Source organism: Chanos chanos, chromosome 8, assembly GCF_902362185.1.
Source record: "Chanos chanos chromosome 8, fChaCha1.1, whole genome shotgun sequence".
Taxonomy (NCBI): domain Eukaryota; kingdom Metazoa; phylum Chordata; class Actinopteri; order Gonorynchiformes; family Chanidae; genus Chanos; species Chanos chanos.
This window is the reverse complement of record NC_044502.1, coordinates 38,593,572-38,612,589: the sequence shown is the minus strand read 5'-3', so window position 1 is coordinate 38,612,589 and position 19,018 is coordinate 38,593,572. Positions and strand designations below refer to the sequence as shown.

At 43.7% G+C, this 19,018-nt stretch overlaps 1 protein-coding gene across 2 annotated transcripts in view; it reads right to left on the bottom strand.

Annotated features, from left to right (window-relative positions):
* dyrk1b (dual-specificity tyrosine-(Y)-phosphorylation regulated kinase 1B) overlaps positions 1-19,018 on the bottom strand; it is a 36,240-nt gene that overhangs the window by 4,500 nt on the left and 12,722 nt on the right. Inside the window, exons 1-6 of one of the 2 annotated variants that reach the window (XM_030781391.1) lie at positions 12,968-13,469; positions 1,896-2,041; positions 1,396-1,515; positions 999-1,187; positions 617-764; positions 25-311 (exon numbers count right to left, since the gene is read on the bottom strand). In XM_030781391.1, the coding sequence (XP_030637251.1) occupies positions 25-311; positions 617-764; positions 999-1,187; positions 1,396-1,515; positions 1,896-2,041; positions 12,968-13,109 (1,032 nt within the window). In that variant the 5' untranslated portion in view covers positions 13,110-13,469. Of the gene's footprint in view, positions 1-24; positions 312-616; positions 765-998; positions 1,188-1,395; positions 1,516-1,895; positions 2,042-12,967; positions 13,470-19,018 lie in introns of those variants that run through there. The other variant, XM_030781392.1, reaches the window with a different exon arrangement.

The following is a 19,018-nucleotide window of genomic DNA, read 5'->3' as shown; positions in this document are numbered from 1 at the left end:
CGGAGAGGAGAGCCGCAGACTCACTCTCTGTCCTAGCTGACAGGAGCTTCCGAAGTCGACGATCTTGATGGCGCTGCGCTTGGGGTTGCACAGCAAGATGTTTTCGGGCTTGAGGTCGCAGTGGATGATGCTGAGCTCGGGCGTAGCCAGGAACAGCAGTGCCGTGCACAGCTGCTGAGCGAACTTGCGCGTCAGGTTGAGGGAGACGCCGCGGAAGTTGGTGTTGCGCAGGAGGTCATACAGGTTGTAGGAGAGGAGCTCAAACACCAGGCACAGGTGGTTACGGAACATGAAGTGCCTCTTCAGGTGGACTGGGAGGGAGCGAGAGAGAGAGTGACATCTCTGTTATACTTTATGTGATGATTTAACACTGAACCCAAAAATTCTGCCCCGTGCCATCAGAAAAAACATCACTTAATCCCAACTGAACAGATGCTGGGTGCATTTGCTTTATGTTTATATGTAGCACAGTGTTATGGACCTATCCACACATGCAAAAGGGTCTAGTGCGGCACAGAACCTATCATCATCAATATTGAATCAGGTGTGAGAGGCGTGTAATACAGCACGTAGCAATGCCCGTATTGTTTTGACTTGCTGTGTGTCCAGTACTTACCTATATAGTACTTCATCTCAGTATCGTGTTTGTTCATGAGCTCCAGGAGTCGCAGCTCGATCTGGGCCTGATTTAGGAAAGCTTTCTTGTTCTTGATGATCTTGATGGCCACCCACTCCTGCTCGTGGTGGTCATAGGCCTTCACCACCTAAATCAAAGACGAGTCACAATTCAGTCAAACAAGCCGTTTGTTTGTTTGTTGTTGTTGAAAGATTGGATACGTAATTTTGTTTGCACTACGCCCCGAGTTTGTGTCTGATCACTTAATGCTTTGAGTCTGTACATTGATTTTTTTTTTTCTTCTAAATATACGGCTCTAATGTTACAGCGGCTGCCAAAACAGCCCGTCGCCCGTTTGATCTGGTTTCCTCTGCGGTCCCACCTGTCCGAAGGAGCCCTTGCCGATGAGCGAGTCGATTTCGTAGCGGTCCAGCCACTTCTCCCCGTTCTTCACAATGTAGTCGTAATTGTCGTCATCGTAGCCGTCGTTGTACACCTTGCGCTCCTTTTTCGTGCTGGAGTCCTCAGGGGGCACCTGCTGGGCACGCCGCTTCTTTTTTGTGTAGTACACCTGTCAAACCAAGGGGGTGGGGGGGGGCAGGTGAGTTTTATGGGGGGGAAAAAAGTTAGAGAAATAAGGAGACAACAAGAAAGACACAAAGAAAGAGAGCAAGAAAGACAGCAACGCTTCACTGACGAACTGTTTCTGAGATGTGATCTTCTGATTTCAGAGGATCACTTGCCACAGTTTTCAGTGTTAGGAGGTCTAGTCCTCTCACCTCATTGATGTGCTTGTATGTCTTAATGAGATCGACCGAGAGTTTTCGCAGCGGGGCGCTGGCGGGATCTCGAAAACTCGGGGGGATCCTCCTCTGCAGTATGGTCATATCTGACAGCACCTGTAAGGAGAGCAACGCAGATGAGTGGCGACGCCCTGTAAACCCTGCCACACCCAGACAACTTTGGAACCACTGCGCTGAACCTTTAGTTTCACGTAATACAGGATGAATGTAAAAAAACAAATCACTACAGTGCTATAGTTAAGAGGACTACGGTGTGTATGTAATCTCAGGAGTTTATAAGTTTACGCTGTTTCCTGTAGTGCTATTATTGCTATCAACTATGACCCCACAGAAAAAACTGGGTGAACTGATTATAGACACTGTCACAATAACACATAAATCAGTATGTGTGTGTGTGCGTGTGGTGAAGTATGTCAAGCAGACAATAATGTACAGTGATGGTGTTTGGGGGGGGGGGGGGGGGGCACTCCTGGTACCTGCTGCTGTTCGGCCATGGAGTGGATGTTACTGAGGGAGGGGTGGCTGTGCTGGCTCGACATGGTTGGCTCAGCGGGGGAGAAGCCCAAGGCGGCAGGCTGGCAGAGGGTAGAGGAAGGGGGCTTGCATCCTGAGCTGCTTCCACCTTCATGGGAGAAACAGAGAAAGACATTTTTTTTATATATATATATATATATATACACATACAGCCATGATGCATCACATATAAGGAACACTCTGACATATGTGGAGAACACTGCACTGCAGGGGAACACACACACACACACACACACACACACACACACAAAAAATAACTGGACTGGGGGAGTTTTTTTTTTTTTAGTGCACAAGTCCACACCCAAGATTTCTTTTTCCCCTGATCTTCATGAGGAAGAGGGAAACATGGGAAGTGAGAGTGATGTGGGGATAGACGAGCCTTAAAAAGGACTCCCTGCTCATTTTGGTTGGGAGTTAAATTCAGCTCAGTTACTCAGGTCATGCTGACAAGTACACCAGCGCTCAACGTATGAGCAGGCATGCGCGTAGGAGAGGCTGAGAGAGAGAGAGGGAGAGAGAGAAAGAGAGAGAGAGAAAAAGAGAGAGGGAGAGAGGCTTCTTAATACAGCCACACCTTCCACACACAACAGAGAGTCTCTTCATACGATTCATGTTTCTCTGATTAGCTTAACGTTACGTATAACCAAAAACCAACAACACAAACAAACCAACCAACCCCCAAAATGATCTATGTCAGACTGACCATACAGGCAATTAATGCCTTGGTCAGTGAATGACAATCTGAACAGCGTTTAACCGCGATGGCATAGAAGAAAAGAAAAGAAAAGAAAAGAATGAAAGCGCTCAAAGTAACAATTGTTCTATTTATCTAGGCGCCAAGCAGGGCTGAATTTTACTCTGCTTCTACCCATTCTGGCATGTCCTTGTCTGCTGCTTTTCAAATTCTGGCTCTTCAAGTTCTCCCGAGCTAGAGATTTAAACAGCACCGGCAGAACAACTGGGGATGGGCTCACCTATCTGTGTGTGTGTGGTGCTAGATGAAAAGACCGCGATGTGTGAGGATGCTGTGAGATGCTGTAACATTGCAAATGTTGCTGCAAAAATGATAATGCAAAATTCACACAAATGTGTGTACAAATGACAAAGGAAGAGACAGGGCAGTGAACTCAGGGCTAATAAAGAATTAATGCCGTCCCAGATTTCACGAAAAAAAAAAAAAAAAAAAAAAAATTTAACTACTGGATCCAACTTTTTTGGCAACAATCATCTGTATCAACGCTGCACATTCATAATGAAAGACGGAAGTATTGGTTGTCTGTGCAACTGGCAAAAAGCTAGCAGATTAGCGTAATTAAATGGAATCGCTAAGTGCGGAAGCAGGAGACGTGAAAACGCAACTGGGGGGTATATGAAATTGATGAGATATTCCACGGTGAATGCTTTTATCGCCGCTTTCAGAGGGCCTGACAAGTTGGAGGGGAGTAATGGGGGTGAAATTTATCAACGACACATTACAAGTTGAAATAGCCCCGCCGATCAATGGTCGTAGTTTAAACAAAGTGCAAAACGACACATCCGACCGCCATCAATCCCTGGGAGTGACGGTGCACGCTGCTATTACATGCCCATAGGAGGAGTCCGAACGCTGGGCATCAAGGACTTGCGGGCAGGTAGGAGGGGGGAGAGAAATACATGTGTGACTCATCTCAAAGTGGTTTCTCTGCATACGGACCCTTATTCACGTCCAGTTTCTGCTAATACGACCGCTGAATCAATACAGCGACACTCTTCAGAAAGACTCACTAAATAAATCTCTTGCAGCTTCTGGCTAATGGAGTTAAAGAGAGAAAGCACATAATCACTTCAAATAGCAGCAACAAAGATTCTCTTCTGATCAGATTCAAAAGAAGAGCTATAGATAGACTCAATGTGCTTTTACTGGAGCAGGAAAATTAGGTGGATTTGACGTAGCCTTGATAATTTCATTGTATTAATTAGTTAGGTTTTTTTTTTTTTTTTTTCCCTGGCCTCATTTGAGAGAGATATGACGAGGGTTATGAGGGCGATCTGCCGAGCACCAGAGAAATGTCACACTGTGCCTTTAAATGTTGAAGCGAACACATTGAGAACTTCCTGAGTGTGACACCCCCCTTCCTCCGCTCTGATTGGCAGAGGCCCCCTCCCTCTCTGCCTCCTCATTGGCTACTGGTATCCAAGGGCTGGGCGGCGAGGTCTCTATAAATAAACCTGGTAGCTTGTGCTGTATCAGCAACCCTTCCCACAATGCCGCTCTCACCCTCCCTCTCTTTGCCAGCCTGTTACCTCTCTCTCTCTCTCCCTCTCTCTGCCTTCTCCCTCAATCTCACTGATCTGGCCATGGCACTCACATAAAATCTTCTTCCTAATGGGAGGAATATTAATAAAATATAATAAGGTAAGGGCACACGCTCATCTGTAGACACGCAGGTGCCTTGGCAGAATTTAATGTCATTCAGGCAAGTGTCAAATCGCAGTAGTTAAATATATCAGGAGGTGTCTGAAGTTATCATCCGTGGTAATTAACCATGCACAGACCATGATGTACCCCCCCCAACACACACACCTCACAGCTGACCAAATACAGCTGCCAGCTGCCAATCAGGATGTCACCATGGCAACAGACCAGCCTACTCCCTGTCTCTAAGGAACAGGAAGAGGAATCGAAGGGGAGGGGGACTGAACAGCTGAACAGCCCCCCCCCCTCCCCACACACACACATACATACACACACCACACCACTCCTACCTCCCTCTAATGTCCGTGTCGACCCCTATCTTATTCCCTGTTAGGGTAATGGGAGCAGTGGTGCTACCAAGCCAAAGTTGGGCACGCCATGAGAAGATGGAAAGAGAGGGAAAGGTAGAGAGGGAGAGAGAGAGAGAGAGAGAGAGAGAGAGGGAAGGATGAGATAGTTGAGCAGATTACAGTAAACAACGTAGAGGAAAGAGATCTATGTAAAAGCTTTTCTGACACTCAGTTTGTGCCTTTGTCTGGGATGTGCTTGTACTGCACATTTCGAGAATAAAAACACGCGTTGTGGAGGTCTGATTCTCTGCGTGACCGAAGTGTGTCAGTGTACCACACATGCACGTTCATGCGCCAACACGCAGCGTCAACACGCAGCGCCTCCGCCTCCTCTTCACTTAAACCGGAGTTTATTCACTGGTTTGAAAGACTGAAAAATCAGGTTTAAGTTGTCATCACAACCCATCTTTTCAACCTCGACTTTTCAGGCAAGTTCACTGGCTCTCTCTCCGTGCGTTTAACCAGCAGAACTGGGGAGAAACTCTCTGAGGTACAGTCTTGAGCGGACATCACAGTAAGAATTCAGAGCATGCAACACTAACTAGGTCTGCCTTTAAAAATGGACACCATGGACATACAATACATAGAGATGAAATTGGTGAGGCCGTGTGACGTGGACAGTGTCCACAATCCTGTGTGTGTGTGTGTGTGTGTGTGTGTGTGTGTGTGTGTGTGTGTGTGTGTGTGCCAGGCAACAGTGGGTCACATGGGAATCATGCCCTGTGCGGTGCCACTTCAGACACTGCCCTCACTGACACTGAGGGACAAGCACAGCTGAGACACACACACACACACACACACACACTCCCAGCATGACCTTACCTTCGCTCAAGTCAGGTAGCTTATGTGTCTGCGTGGTGGACACAGTGTAAAGAAAAAGAAAAAAAAAAAGGCGAGTCAAGATAATCACGATGCAAAATGAAAACGCACGTCAGTGCTACTGATCAACGTCGCTGATCCAGTCAAGAACCTGAATAACGCCTGTAGACCAGTGTAATCTGATAAAAAAAAAAAAAGAAAAGAAAGAAAACAGATCTCACTCTGGCCTGGTTTGACTGTAAAGACACGTCACAAACAGCAATCAGCTTACACTAGGGGGTTAACACAGTTAAGTGTGGAAAAAGTAACTGTGAAATATATTTATTAAATCAGTTCCACAGGCCAGACTCTGGAATGCTGGAGGATAAATGATACACCTTGAATTTCGACTGAACCAACCAATAATAGACAGCCCCATCGCCCAGTGCGGGTCACTTCCTGTCTGCACTGCTGAGCTGACACCATTTTTAATAATCACATGTTTGAAAGAATTTCTGACTAGGTCAGCCAATCCTAAAACACTAAGCTACTGACATCTTGGCAAGCTCGTCATGAGAGGTGGTAGAGGGGCTGGGGGGGGTATGGGAGGACACCCCTTCTAAGTATCAAGAGTCAAACAAAATGGAGGTCTCCACTAACGGAATACCACATAGCCACTTACGGCCACTGTCTGCATGACAAAAGACCCTGAACACCACATGCAATCATAAAACACCTCCCCTGAGGCCTGACAAGGAGCAACTTCCTCATATCATCACTTCTTCTCTCTCTCTCTCTCTCTCTCGGTAGAGCCAGAAGCAGAGTCCTTTATTTGTTTGAGTGCCTGCTTTCCTCCGTTTCCTCTTGCCCACCCACACACTGACTGCCAAACCAGTCTGGCTGCGAGAGGTGTGTGTGTGTATATGTGAGTGTGTGTGTGAGTATGTGATGTTGCGATGTGTCGCAAGTGTCGCGCACCATGCTAGTGTCTCGCAGTCTGAGTCAAAAGTGGAGGAGGAAGAAGAGGAGGAGGAGGAAGGTGGCTTATTCATGGGGAACTGAATGAGGTCTGGGTGCTGCTGCCTCTTGCCCCGCCCCCCCCCCCCCCCAGCCCTGCAGCGACGCGCACATGCACGCAAGCACCGTCCAACACAATGAAAGCCCACTTAGTGGGTAGAAGCACGTTTCTCCGTCAGGAAGCTGCAGCCTACAGCTCGGGGAGCTTACTAACGTAGTGACGTAATCCTTAATATCAGAGCGCGACCCGGAGAAAACATCCACTCGCGCTAATGACGGAGTCAACGTCACTACTGGACTCCTTAAGTTTGGCAAACTCTTCGATGATTTACCATTTGGTTCCTTCCTTACTGATTTTCTTATCTTTTTTCTTTTTTTTGTCCACATCATCATCACCCCTTAAACCCCACAGTGGCTGCCCATCCCATCTCAATGTGAACTTTAAACAGTCCTTCCCCCATAGCTGAGTCAGTCTCCACGCTATTAATAAAAAGACATCTGGGTCGATGTCTCAAACAGTGACACTAGTAAACCGAGAGCACAGATATGATATTAAAAATAAAACAAAAAAAACCCCCCATCCAATCAAGTTCAACGAGTCAAAGAAAGAGGACCCCCACCCTCCCAAAAAAACAAAAAACAACAACAAAAAAAAACCCCAACAACAAAATAAACACCATGAGAAAAGCCTTCTCTGCTTAGAAAGGAAAGCTACTAAGATCCACTACGGAAGTCTTAAATCAATATTTACTTTTTTATATGAGATTTAGCTTCACGTAACTGTGAGTGCTTTTCAGAGTCTCCTCTGGTGATCAGTCTTTTGTCAATAACACTAGGCCAATGACAGCACATTGCAACACTTGTGTGGTGTTCAAACATGAAATGTTTTGGGGTTTTTATACGACAGCTTATCCAAAAATTAACAAAGCATATGCTTGCTGAGCTCACCACTTATTATTATTGTGAGTTTTGCTTTAGTTGCTGTCCGTTTCGATGCAGTGACAACTCTCCATCAATAATTTGTAAGGACCAAACTTTTAAGACGTCCCCATCTTTCTCCTTGAGTTTAAGCACGAGTTGCAGAGCTTAAGGAGCTTACGCACTCATCCCACTGCGAGAGCGCACCTTCGCAGCTCTGGGCACCTGCGAGCTCGCATTCACGCGAGCCTGGATAATCTGGACTGACCAGCGCTAATCGAGCTCCGTTTGAGTAAAGCGCCACACTTGACGGCGCAGGGCAGGATGTTGACGCTGTCACAGGGGGGGGGAAGATTGATCGTTCAGTTTAGCAGAGCTGGGGGCTATGAGATGCAGACCTGTTCATTGTTTGCTCACTTTCTTTGAGAGAGGAATGCAGGGTGGAGACAGAACCGTGTGTATATGTGTGTGTGTGTGAGTGTTTGTGTGTCCGAGAATGAATGAAAGTGAGAGAAACGGAGACCTAACACGAGAATAGGAGAAGGAAGCAAGAGTTTCTAAATGTTTAATGTGCTTTCCGTGATGGAACTGGCTGTGTCAGCGTGGACACTGCGAGCAATACACAGCAGGGGAGGGGAGGGGGGGGCAAGAGGGAGGAGGGGTGCAGAGCAGGGAGTTTGTTTGTCTGCCAAGAGATATGGGATGAACAGGGCTGGATTGCTGCTCTGGTCACGCAGGTACGCCACACAACATGTTTTGGTTTGACTTGCCGCAAAAACAACTAGGTGGGTGGGAAAGCAAGGACCCAATGAATTTCAGTTTTCACGGGTTATGTTTTCCCCGAAATTTAGAATGCCTGTCTTAGCGAGAAGTTAAGCTTCTCTTTGCAAAACACATACGACTGAAGCCTTACGACAAGCCAAAATGCTAGAGGAATTTGGTTGGGTGGTTCATTCAATTCCCTCAAAGCTATGCTGTAAACTCTACAGAGTCTTACCAAATTCTACTTTCATCTCCGTATGGTTCCCTAATCTACAGGTGACAGGTTATCAGGCATGAGTACAATGTATGTCAAATTTCTTTTCCGCCTTGTAGAAATATTTGTCCTCTTGCCCACAGATCTGAACGAATTAGTTAGATAAAAAGGACACAGACTTCCAGGTTGGATTCTCCCTCAAATTTCATTCATCGATCCAGTTTTTGCCAATTAGTCATCAAAAGGACGGGGGGGGGCAAGTGTTTGACCGTCTGTGAACGAGACTAATCATATGAACATTTAACTCATGTATGAAGGTCCTCCAGTCACATGCTAGATATAAACCCCATACTAGTTTCTTCTTCCACAGCTGGAAATTCTGCCTAGTTTTAAGTTAGATACAAAATACGCCAAAAGGAAATCTTTATTTAGGTAGCTGTTGTTGACATCCGCTGTTATGGATGTAAACAAATTCTTGACTTGCATTACTTCTTTCTTTCACTTTCACTAAAAAAAAAAAAAAAAAAAAAAAAAAAAAAAAGCTCCTACAAGAGAAACAAAAACAACAGCAGCAACAGCAACAACAACAACAACAACAACGGAACAACAGAGATTCAACGTTAACGTAATCGCGACGGTGGAAGTCTGCAAAACGAGGAGGGAAAAACTTCTTTTGTGTTTCACCTTTAGACTGTAAATTGGTTCAGGAAACAAACATCATCAAAGTGAAGAGAAGAGAGGGGCAAAGGGCACAGAGTGGGCCGGGGTTGTTTGTGTGAATGTTGTGGGTATGTCTTTCACACACTCCCACACAGTCCAAACTCCAGCGACACACAGAGATTCATTAACCTGATAGGATTTGGTTTGTTATTGTAGCGGCTCTAAAACGTGCTTCCCTTCTCTGCTGTTGTTGAGTGACAGCCTGCCAATTTCTCAACGCATCTCAGATAAATACTCGGACGAATGTTTAACTGTCGTTACATCTGGCGTGTCGGACTTGATTCACGACCTGTCCAGAGAGAGGGTGCTGCATTGAGAGAGCAGGCGGCTCTTCAGCATGACGACTTTCATAGAACCTGGTTGACATTTCTATCTTTAAGACAGTTACTCAGGGCTCTAAAAGTCAGTTATGCACACATAGTGCTGGATACAACACGCTGGGAGGACAAAAATAGACAGCTGGAGAAAAGTTAGCTGGATACAAGGATATAAATAACATATACACTAAATAAATGGGAAATCGGCTGAAAAGATATTCAAATCTCCAGGCAAAGACTAAAACTGCGATTGTTTATTACAACCATTCCTTAGCACCTGTGATGGGCTAAATTTTCATCAATAAAGGATGACACTGCTAACAAAGAGCTCTGGACTCTACAGTCTGACTGTGAACAGGGTGTGCATGCGTGTGTCACCATCCTCTCATGCAATGTGCACGGGGAGCTTAGAGATGGGGGTGGGGGGCATTCCATTTCGAAAATTTCAAATCTTTCCAGCCTGAGTGAGGGTTCTGTCAGAAGAGTTGATGGGTCAATTTTTTATTTATTTATTTTTCTCACAGCCAGTGTCTACTGCTATGTTCTGTCAAAGGCATTTGGAAATCTCGACTGACCCAGACTCCTACAGTGGAGGAGTTGCAGGGCAGGCCTGGCTGTGAGCGGGCTATGGGACAGCAGGCTGATGGAGAGACAGACAGCCCAGCCCTCAGCCACCCTGCAATCCAATTTAGAGCTTAGAGGGGGGGGTGGGGTGGGGTGGGTTGGTTAAGAGTCTGAAGCAAGCTGAAATACAGTTGAAAGCAGAGCAATAACCTAGCTATTCAACAAGTGTGCAGATCTCTGGTTTTTGTTTTTTTGTTTTTTTTTAATCTAGTGTGTCCCACTTTTTGCCTACCATTTTGCTATTCAAAAAAGAATAAATAAAATAAAATTAAAAAACAAAACAAACAAACAAAACCCCTGAAAGACAATATGGCACTGGTGACTCTAAAGTGAAACAGTGGACAAGACTGAAAAGGGGGGGGGGGGGGTGGCTATTACGAACAAAGAATGCAAACTCTGGGCCACTTGATTTGGGCTTCACAGATAATGCCAGTCCTGAGTCAAGCCTCCAGGACATCTGTCTGCAGAAGGTATAGATTGCTTGTTTGGAAACTTTCTTGAAATGGTCCAATTAAGCAATTATATCTTAACTGCATTAAGCAGCTTAACGATTGACGGATAATTGACTCCCTTAATTCCATGCCTGAACTGAACAAGAAACAATGGCATAAACCTATGAAGGATTGTATAAAGAAGCACTTTAAACGGCAAAATATCAGTCAATAATAATAATAATAATAACAATAATAATAATAATAATAATGCAAACTGGAGCACAGATGTCTTTTGCAGTTTGAAACCAGCTCCTACTTTTTCTCAACACTTCCCCACTCCCAGACCTCCACTAATTGAATTATTTCACCTTCACAAGCTACGACCTGCAACCAAAAACCTCGACAAAGCTTGGAATGCACAAGAAAAGACACCTGTTTCTCTATTAAAACATATATTTTCTGTTGTGAACATAACAAACGAAAGCAGCAATCAACACGTTAACGAAAAAAAAAAACCGAGCACGAATTCATGTTCAACAGGTTCTTCTCATCTCCTGCTCCTTTATGGTCTTTACGTTCAGGCTGCCAGTTTTTCGGTGTTCGGTGCATTCTGGGTTGATTACTTATAAAAGCTCTACTTTACCTTTGCATACATAGTTAGTGTTGAAAATGTACATTAAATGTAAATTTAACACAACTCACAACCAAGTACTCTCAAAATTTGCTTTCAATAAAACTGTTAGAATGGTAATGTGCCATTATTCAGTTATCACCTGATGCTGTGATTGAATGCTAATCTTTGTTTAAGACAACAGATTTTACTAACTCCAATGGTACATGGGTCCACCATCTAAGAACATGTAGAACTGTGCTTGAGAACTAAATTGGATAAAATAAGTGCTATGAAGGATAAAAAAAAGAAGTTCCTGACAAATACTAAAACACTGAACTAAAATGACGAAACAATTACCTTCCCCTCTTTCCTCAAGTTCAAAATGCTGGACTTGGTCAGAGCCCTATGGGAAACAGGAGTTTTGAGTGACAAATCGAGAGAAGTTGTTTTGTAACACTGATACAGTACACACTGTTCTGCAAGGACTGTGCAGCATTGTACTGCATCTCTTGGACTGCCAGCAACAGGGCGATCGCCGTAAACTGCATCATACTCACGAACTCAACAGCCTGGAAACATACAACATATCTGCACATGCACACAAACACACACAGAGACAACCCGACTTGAGATCAATCGAGCTCCATTCCCACGATTGTTTGGACGAGTAGCACCAAGACAATGGTGGGAAAAGGAACTGTGGTCCACGGGAGTCTCTGTAGTGTGTCAACGAATTGGCTAATCCACGTCCGGTCCAAGAGTAGCCACGGCATGGAATTAACCCCTGGACTACCTGTTCTAGGACCTTCGCAGCCGACACAAAACAAATTATCAATAAATATTGATTTTAGAATATAAGGTGCACCGAGAATTAAAACTGGTAACAGAAAAGATTTTTTCTGTCATGACTGATTCACATCCAGTGTTACCTTTCTCAGATGGTCCACCTTCAAATACCCTTGGACAGTGGTAAAAACTCACGAAAGCAGGTCATATTTTTAAAAAGTAATCAACGTTAACGCTGTTTAAACTCTGGATGTATAAGTACACATTTGAAAGCATCGCTAGGTCTTTCCCCGAAATCCTCATCCTCACCTCCCCTAGTAACCGTTACGTCATTACTATAACGCTCTCTCTTTTTTTTTTTTTTTTTACAACTACGACAGCACGTTGTTTTGTTGATGTTCATGGGTTTGAGAGAGTCTGAGAGTGATGCATGCTTAAGCACAAGAGACATAAACATAAGTGGCACCAGAGACGGGGGGGTTGGGGGGGACAAACTTCAAATTGTCTGAATTTATATCACTACATCAAACATTTGATTAACCGGAAGATTACTTTACAAATCAGAAGCGCGGTTAAGCAACGATAGTTTCGTTTTCACTCCAGATCACCCAGTGATCAAATGAAGTCCTATCTATAGTCTTTTTTTTGAAGCCAGAGATTTCTACACAGCTGTAACGGTGGACTTTTAGCGGACCTGGGACCCCTCTCCCAGGACGACATATGATCCTAAAGTCACACCGATCAAACTTCTGACCAATGAGGCACCGCTCCACAACAACTCAGACAGGTAACATGTCAGCTGAGTAGCATTAGGCTCTACAGTACACATCATAGCCATCTCAGGAGAATGGGCAGGATGGCACAAAACATTGAGATTGACATTTGTGACTTACAACTTTTGTAAAACTAAACATTTAACTTGTCGACTTTACGCAAAACATCATTAACACGTGTGATTTGAGGTTTTTTTTTTTTCTGTGGTGGGTGCAAAAGATGTTATACTAACTTCTTGATGGCTTCCGAAGCAGGTGTGACTGTGCTAAGTACCGATTCTGATCTGGGTTATCAATCCAGGATTCGGTTGGCAGATTTGCCACCATTCTGTTGGAAGGCTGCGGCTTCTCCTCCACTGTCGAAGTGATCACCATCGGAAAGGCTTTTCTGTTTAGCCGTAGAATCCCAGGAATTAAGTCAGTCAAGTTTATTTAATTGTGGATCCCAAAAATAACTTTGGAAAAAAAGTGTGGACACATCAAGCACAAACAATTCCTTGATACATAGTATATCTTCAGAAATTCTTCAATGGAGCACAGTACATCCAATGGTAATAAACTCAAGCGTGAACCACAAAGGCAGGATATAGGTGAGGGTTTGACTTGGGTTTACCACAAAAATATTTTTCAGTTACTTATGAAATCCTGAATCTTTGAGACAGAAGGAACTGACGAACAAAAAAGGCACCATTCATTTGTTTCTAATACAGTCTCACATCTGTCCTTGCTATTCCCTTTATTACTATATTTATCTAAGGCAATGGATTGGGTTTCAGGCAACAATGCTCAATTTAGGCGTAAAAATATACTTATTCAAACTATGTATCTGCTATATATTTATAGATATACTCTCTGTTATAGATATATATATATATATATATATTTAATATATTTTTATATTCTTCTCTGTTTATATTGGGGTGAAGTTATTTGGTTACTCAAGTTTTTTTGCAAGTATGGTAGATAGGATCATTGTCCTGCGATTCGAAAAAAAAAATCATTCCAGTCAAACACAAAAAGCTAGTGAAACTAAAGTTAATAGTGGTATATGACTAAGATCCTTGTTCAGACAGGACCCCCGCTTGAATTTTCCAGTCCAGATAATTCAGCAGCTGACAAGAGAACCGGAGCTAAACCTGGAAGTGATGGTAGGCTGGGGTGGGGGGTGGGGGGGTCTCAATTTCCAACACCATTTACCCCATCACTCTCACTAAAAATAGCAGAGCCTTCTTAGATTCCGTCTAAGTATCCTACAGTGAACTAACCAGTCAAAAAGGCAGGTACGTGGCAACAACCCTGTAACGCGCTGTTTCTTCCCTTAGTGTATAACCTTGTTGGTTAATCCTGATCAGAAGATTCAAACCGGAAAAAATGACATCCAAATGAAACAGGAAAAATAATAACTTTGACAGTTCTTCCTTTTTGGGACAGAACGCGATAAAACTACCCTTCCCCCTCAGACGGAACTAGCGAAGTCCGCAGATGTCAACAGGCAACCTTAGGCGCGCTGGCAGGGAGAAGGAGGGGGCAAGGAGCTCAAAACACGAGTGACAACAACGTACAGGTTGTGATAAATGTTGTCTTTCGAATGAAAAGGAAATGGACACGTGCATGCAAGGAGAAAAAAAAAAGATCAGGCAAAGTGCTGAAGTGCAACTGAACTTTATACAGGCACAAACGCTGCCGATTGCCGAGAGGGCTCCTCCACAGTCTTTAAAAAAGCTTGGTTCAGAATAACGAGTTTAATACTATCCCTATTTCTCTGCTTGAACAAAAAAAATTAATACGCAGTTCCGTCACTCCATTCAGATGAAGCAGCGCTTTACTTTGTGCTAGCTTTGAGAATTCACGGCAAATCCGCAAGATCCACATCCAAGTTTTTCGTAAAACAGGAAAGAGCAGTGGCAGTTTACATCAGCTCAGAGTGCAACTGTTGGTACTCCCAATTAGTGTGCTTCTCCAATAATGTATAGGAGCTGCAGCGACGTCTCAAACTAATTTTAGTTTAACTGACGCGCATCACTTTAAAGATCATTTTCAGCGATCCACACAGTCACACAATGATATCACGGTCTGCTTAAAACCAAATAATAGTACTGCTGTCGTTCTGAGTAAACAAAAACAAGAAGACAGTTTGCTCTGCCACTTCCATTCCCCAGTCACCGCAGTATATTCTCTGCCAGTTTGTCTGGAGCTTCCGCGCAGAACTCAACTCGCTTGTCGCTCTTCCCTCGCTTTTGAATTTATTTCAATCCAGACTTAGTATGCACGTATTCGTCCTCTCAGTTTTGCCTCTCGTAGGAATTTTATCCACGGAAATAGTTTCCGTCCCAGCCAGCTTTAAGTCATATTCGCCCCGTTCCCGTTATTACTCCTTGTTGTCTTGGCTCTCTGGCCGGCTCTGGATCCACACCCTGCGAAGAGGATTGTTCCAACAGCAACTCAAACGCAGGGGGGCACATCCGAGATCCACTCCGTACAACAGCCTAGTTGACGCATCTCCTCGCACATCAATGTTTTAACACCTCCAGCAAAAGGAGTACGTTGACAGCCACGGAATAAGTATAAAGAAGATGACGCACGAACATTAGCTTTTCACATATTGTTTAACTAACTTGAAATCATTTGAAGTTAACTACGAACTGCAATATAATTCGCTTCCCCCTTCCTCACGTAGTAGCGCCACCAACCTGCTTCTCTCCATTTATAGTAACTCGGCAGATATAGATATACACACTGTACATATATATAGACCATAAGGTAAGATCTAGTCTACACTCAAGGCCAGTCATGTATGTGCATTTACACAAAGCCAAAATGTCCTTTCCTTAAATTATCAGTGTTTTTTATTCTTTCGTAAGCAGTCAAATTTAAGTCAAACGGCAACGTCGTTTGATATGAGCTTGTCAGTCAGTTAGACAACAGGACAAGTGTGGACGAAACAGGATGAAATATCGTTTCTCTCAAAATTTGTATTCAGTTTCAGTGAGACGGTAGTCGATGCACAGTTCAAACGTCATTAACTCAACTGTTTGCGATGAAGAGAATTAAATGCAATCTATTATTAAGTTTGTTTCCTTTTCGCCCTGTCCTTAAAGTTTATTTGGAACTTTTCTGTGCTAAAGCGCGCACACCAACAGACCTTCACTTCCTCTCATTGCTCTCCTCGTCAGCCCTCCCCCCAACACCCCAATCGCGCGTCCGCGAACATTACTTTCTCCACCCCCTGTATGCGCGTTCGTAGGCTCTGTTGCTATCCGACGCCATGGCAGCTTGTGCGCGATTGGTCAGACAAGGTCCCTCTGGCTGCTTGAATTGGTCAACTTGGGTAGGTAGGCGGAGAAAAGGCAAGAGACTGCCCTGTCCCCCTAGCTCCTTGTTGTCTCCAAACGCACCGCGGAGGCAGAATGACGTGCCCGCGGAAATGGCAAAAAAGACCAGGTAGATTGATAGGGGAGGGGGGCAAGATAACATGAAAAAGTAAGAAAGAGGTTGCAGGTGAATTCACACGAACACATATGAAAGGAGACTGAAGTCCAAAGTCCTCTTGACTGTAGACAAACTCCGTTTAAATATTTTAAGCTACTCACACTATAACATAATTAAAAACAAAATAGAGATCAATGAGCTCTGCATTCCAGGACTATCAAGAAACAATTAGCTGGCCGTAGTTCGAGCACGTCACAACTTTTACTAGCACTTAACTTTTTGTACATGTTCAGGTCAAGAGTGACAAACTGAATAGTATAATTAACTCCCACCACGGGACGAATGAATATTCAACATATACATGAACACTCCCTATGTTGCACATGAAACAGAACTGTCCCATAAGCAAGTAGACAACATAAACTTCACACCAGAAAGCACAATCTCTTCATTAGCTAGTCAATGCTGAATGACAGTTTATATAATGGGAGAAGTAAACTTTCACGATGCCACTTCAACATGAGTTTGTGTTAAATACAATCACGAAAAACAATCCAATAAACCGTTCGCACACAAGATTTCTGCCAACAAGATGTAACAAACACTTAAACTTTCAAGTTTATTTGTGGTAAACAAACGTGTTTAACATAAAATATAACTTAATTACATGTGCGGGAACTGCATTAAACAAACCTTGGGGAGGGAGGGAAAAAAAACCCAAACTATGGATAGTGCATTAACGCCTCTAAAATAACTTTGTCATTTTAGGACGCGGGTTAAATATATTAGCCATATATATATATATATATTGCTTAAAGAGGACTTCTGCGTGTTTATGTTGGCCATATCGTTTCTTTTACTCTTCAACAAGACCCAACTAGAAAAACTGGGTTGAAATACGCTAAAAAAAAAAAAAAACTAGCCATGCCGTCATTCAAGTTTCACCGTATCCAGTACATGCGTGTTTCCCCACGAAGAGAGAAAAAAATCGCCCCTTGTGCCAGAGTCATCTGCTGTCGTCATGCAAATCTTAGTCGGTGAGAAGTCTCTTTCTGAAAACATGCCAGGATAGCAAAGGCAGCAAAACAATTACAAACACCGATTATGTTAAGGGTTTAAATGCCAACCTGATCAGACAGATTCGCAAATTCCAGTTGTACTTTGTGGGTCAAAGAGCATGCTTAAAGGTGTTGATAAGCTTGCTGGGGGGGCGGGGGGGAGAGACACACCCGACACGTCAATTTGTAATTTGGACAATGGGCTGAACAAAATAAAATTTAATTATATTTAGCTCTGCTCCAAACTACTTGTCATGACTGGTGTACAAATGACACAATGACACAAGCACTTTGATAAGTAATCGGCGACATTTTTAATCAATTATAATTTAAAAAACACACACACGGATGACATGAGTTATAGCAATTAACGACTAAATGTGTCCTTTAACGTACGCTCCCTATAGCTTTAAAATATTTTAAAAGTGTGAGAATAAAATAGGCTCTCTAACAATCAAACTCTTCCAACATTTTTCCCTTTCGAGCCTAACTACAGCGCGCACCCCTTGTGACAAAGCTGCTGCAGCCCTCTTATGAGTCATTACACCATTTTGATTGTATACGCACAAATGTACAGATAAATGTCTACATATATATGTGAGCTGGTTCTCGAGAGGGAATGTGACTCGGTTTCAATAAATCACGTTTGCAAAGCTCCCAGACACCCGAGATTAAAAACGCAAGGCGAAGATTCCGGGACTCACGTGCCTTGCAGCAAAATTCCACCCGGCAACTACACATTGTACCATGGTAACAGCTCTGCCATTGGTCCCGGGTGCGTTTTGAAATGACCAATGGGAGGGCCGTCAGCGGGTGATGCGTGTTGCTAGGTAAACATGATGCAGTGGGAAGATACGGTAGTCGAACTTCAGTGAAGAAGCTAGCGAGCGCAAAAAGAACGGCGGGGTAACACAGCAGCGAATTACAATTACACTGCGGGGAGGTTGCTGGGGCTGTGTTTCAACTCGGCAAAAGCTGGCAGATTTTTTTTTTCCTAAGAGCAGATTCCTATGATTTCACCTATGTTTTCAGAAAGACAAACACTTTTTCCTGCGAGAGCTTTAGACGGGGAATTGTCTCTCTTCCAACATTACAGAACAGATATGCACTTCTGTGCTTTATTTTCATCCCCCGTATCTACAGGCAGAACGGCCAAATATACATCATGGCTCTCACAGCCGACACTTTAAAATGACCAGCCGCCTGTTCGACAACAGTTAAATCTTTACAACTTAAGTTACATGGCGCCATTTGACCCTCCACAGCCGAAATATTCAAAATAGCCACCTTAAGTGTTACCCTGCTCCTGACCCCATCCTTTCCTGTTAGCAAAGGGTACAATGACAAAACAAGCCAGTTATGGAAGGAACTTTAAAAACAAGTGGAGATAAGGGCATAGGCAGTTCCAAAACACACCCCTTACAGCTTTGATTACCAATTGATGCCATCACATTTAAAACTTTCAGGTCTAACAAAGAGGGGGAGAACCCCCCCCCCCCCTCCCCAAGAAACAGAAAAAATACTGTTAAACACATCCAAACTCACAAAGGCCACTTAAAGGGACACATAGTCTAATGGATACACAACATCTTCCAAACATGCACCAAACTCTGAAAAGGCTCATACAAACTATACTGAAAATGCTATGTTTTTTTTTTCTCCCAGCAGCCCTTTTGTATTGTTCCTGGTAGCCTTTTAACACAATGGCTCTTTAAGGTAAAGAAAAACTGATCCCAGATTAAACGTGTTCGTATCAAACAAATCATCTGCACTGATTTTGAATCCCCTCTTGCAGTA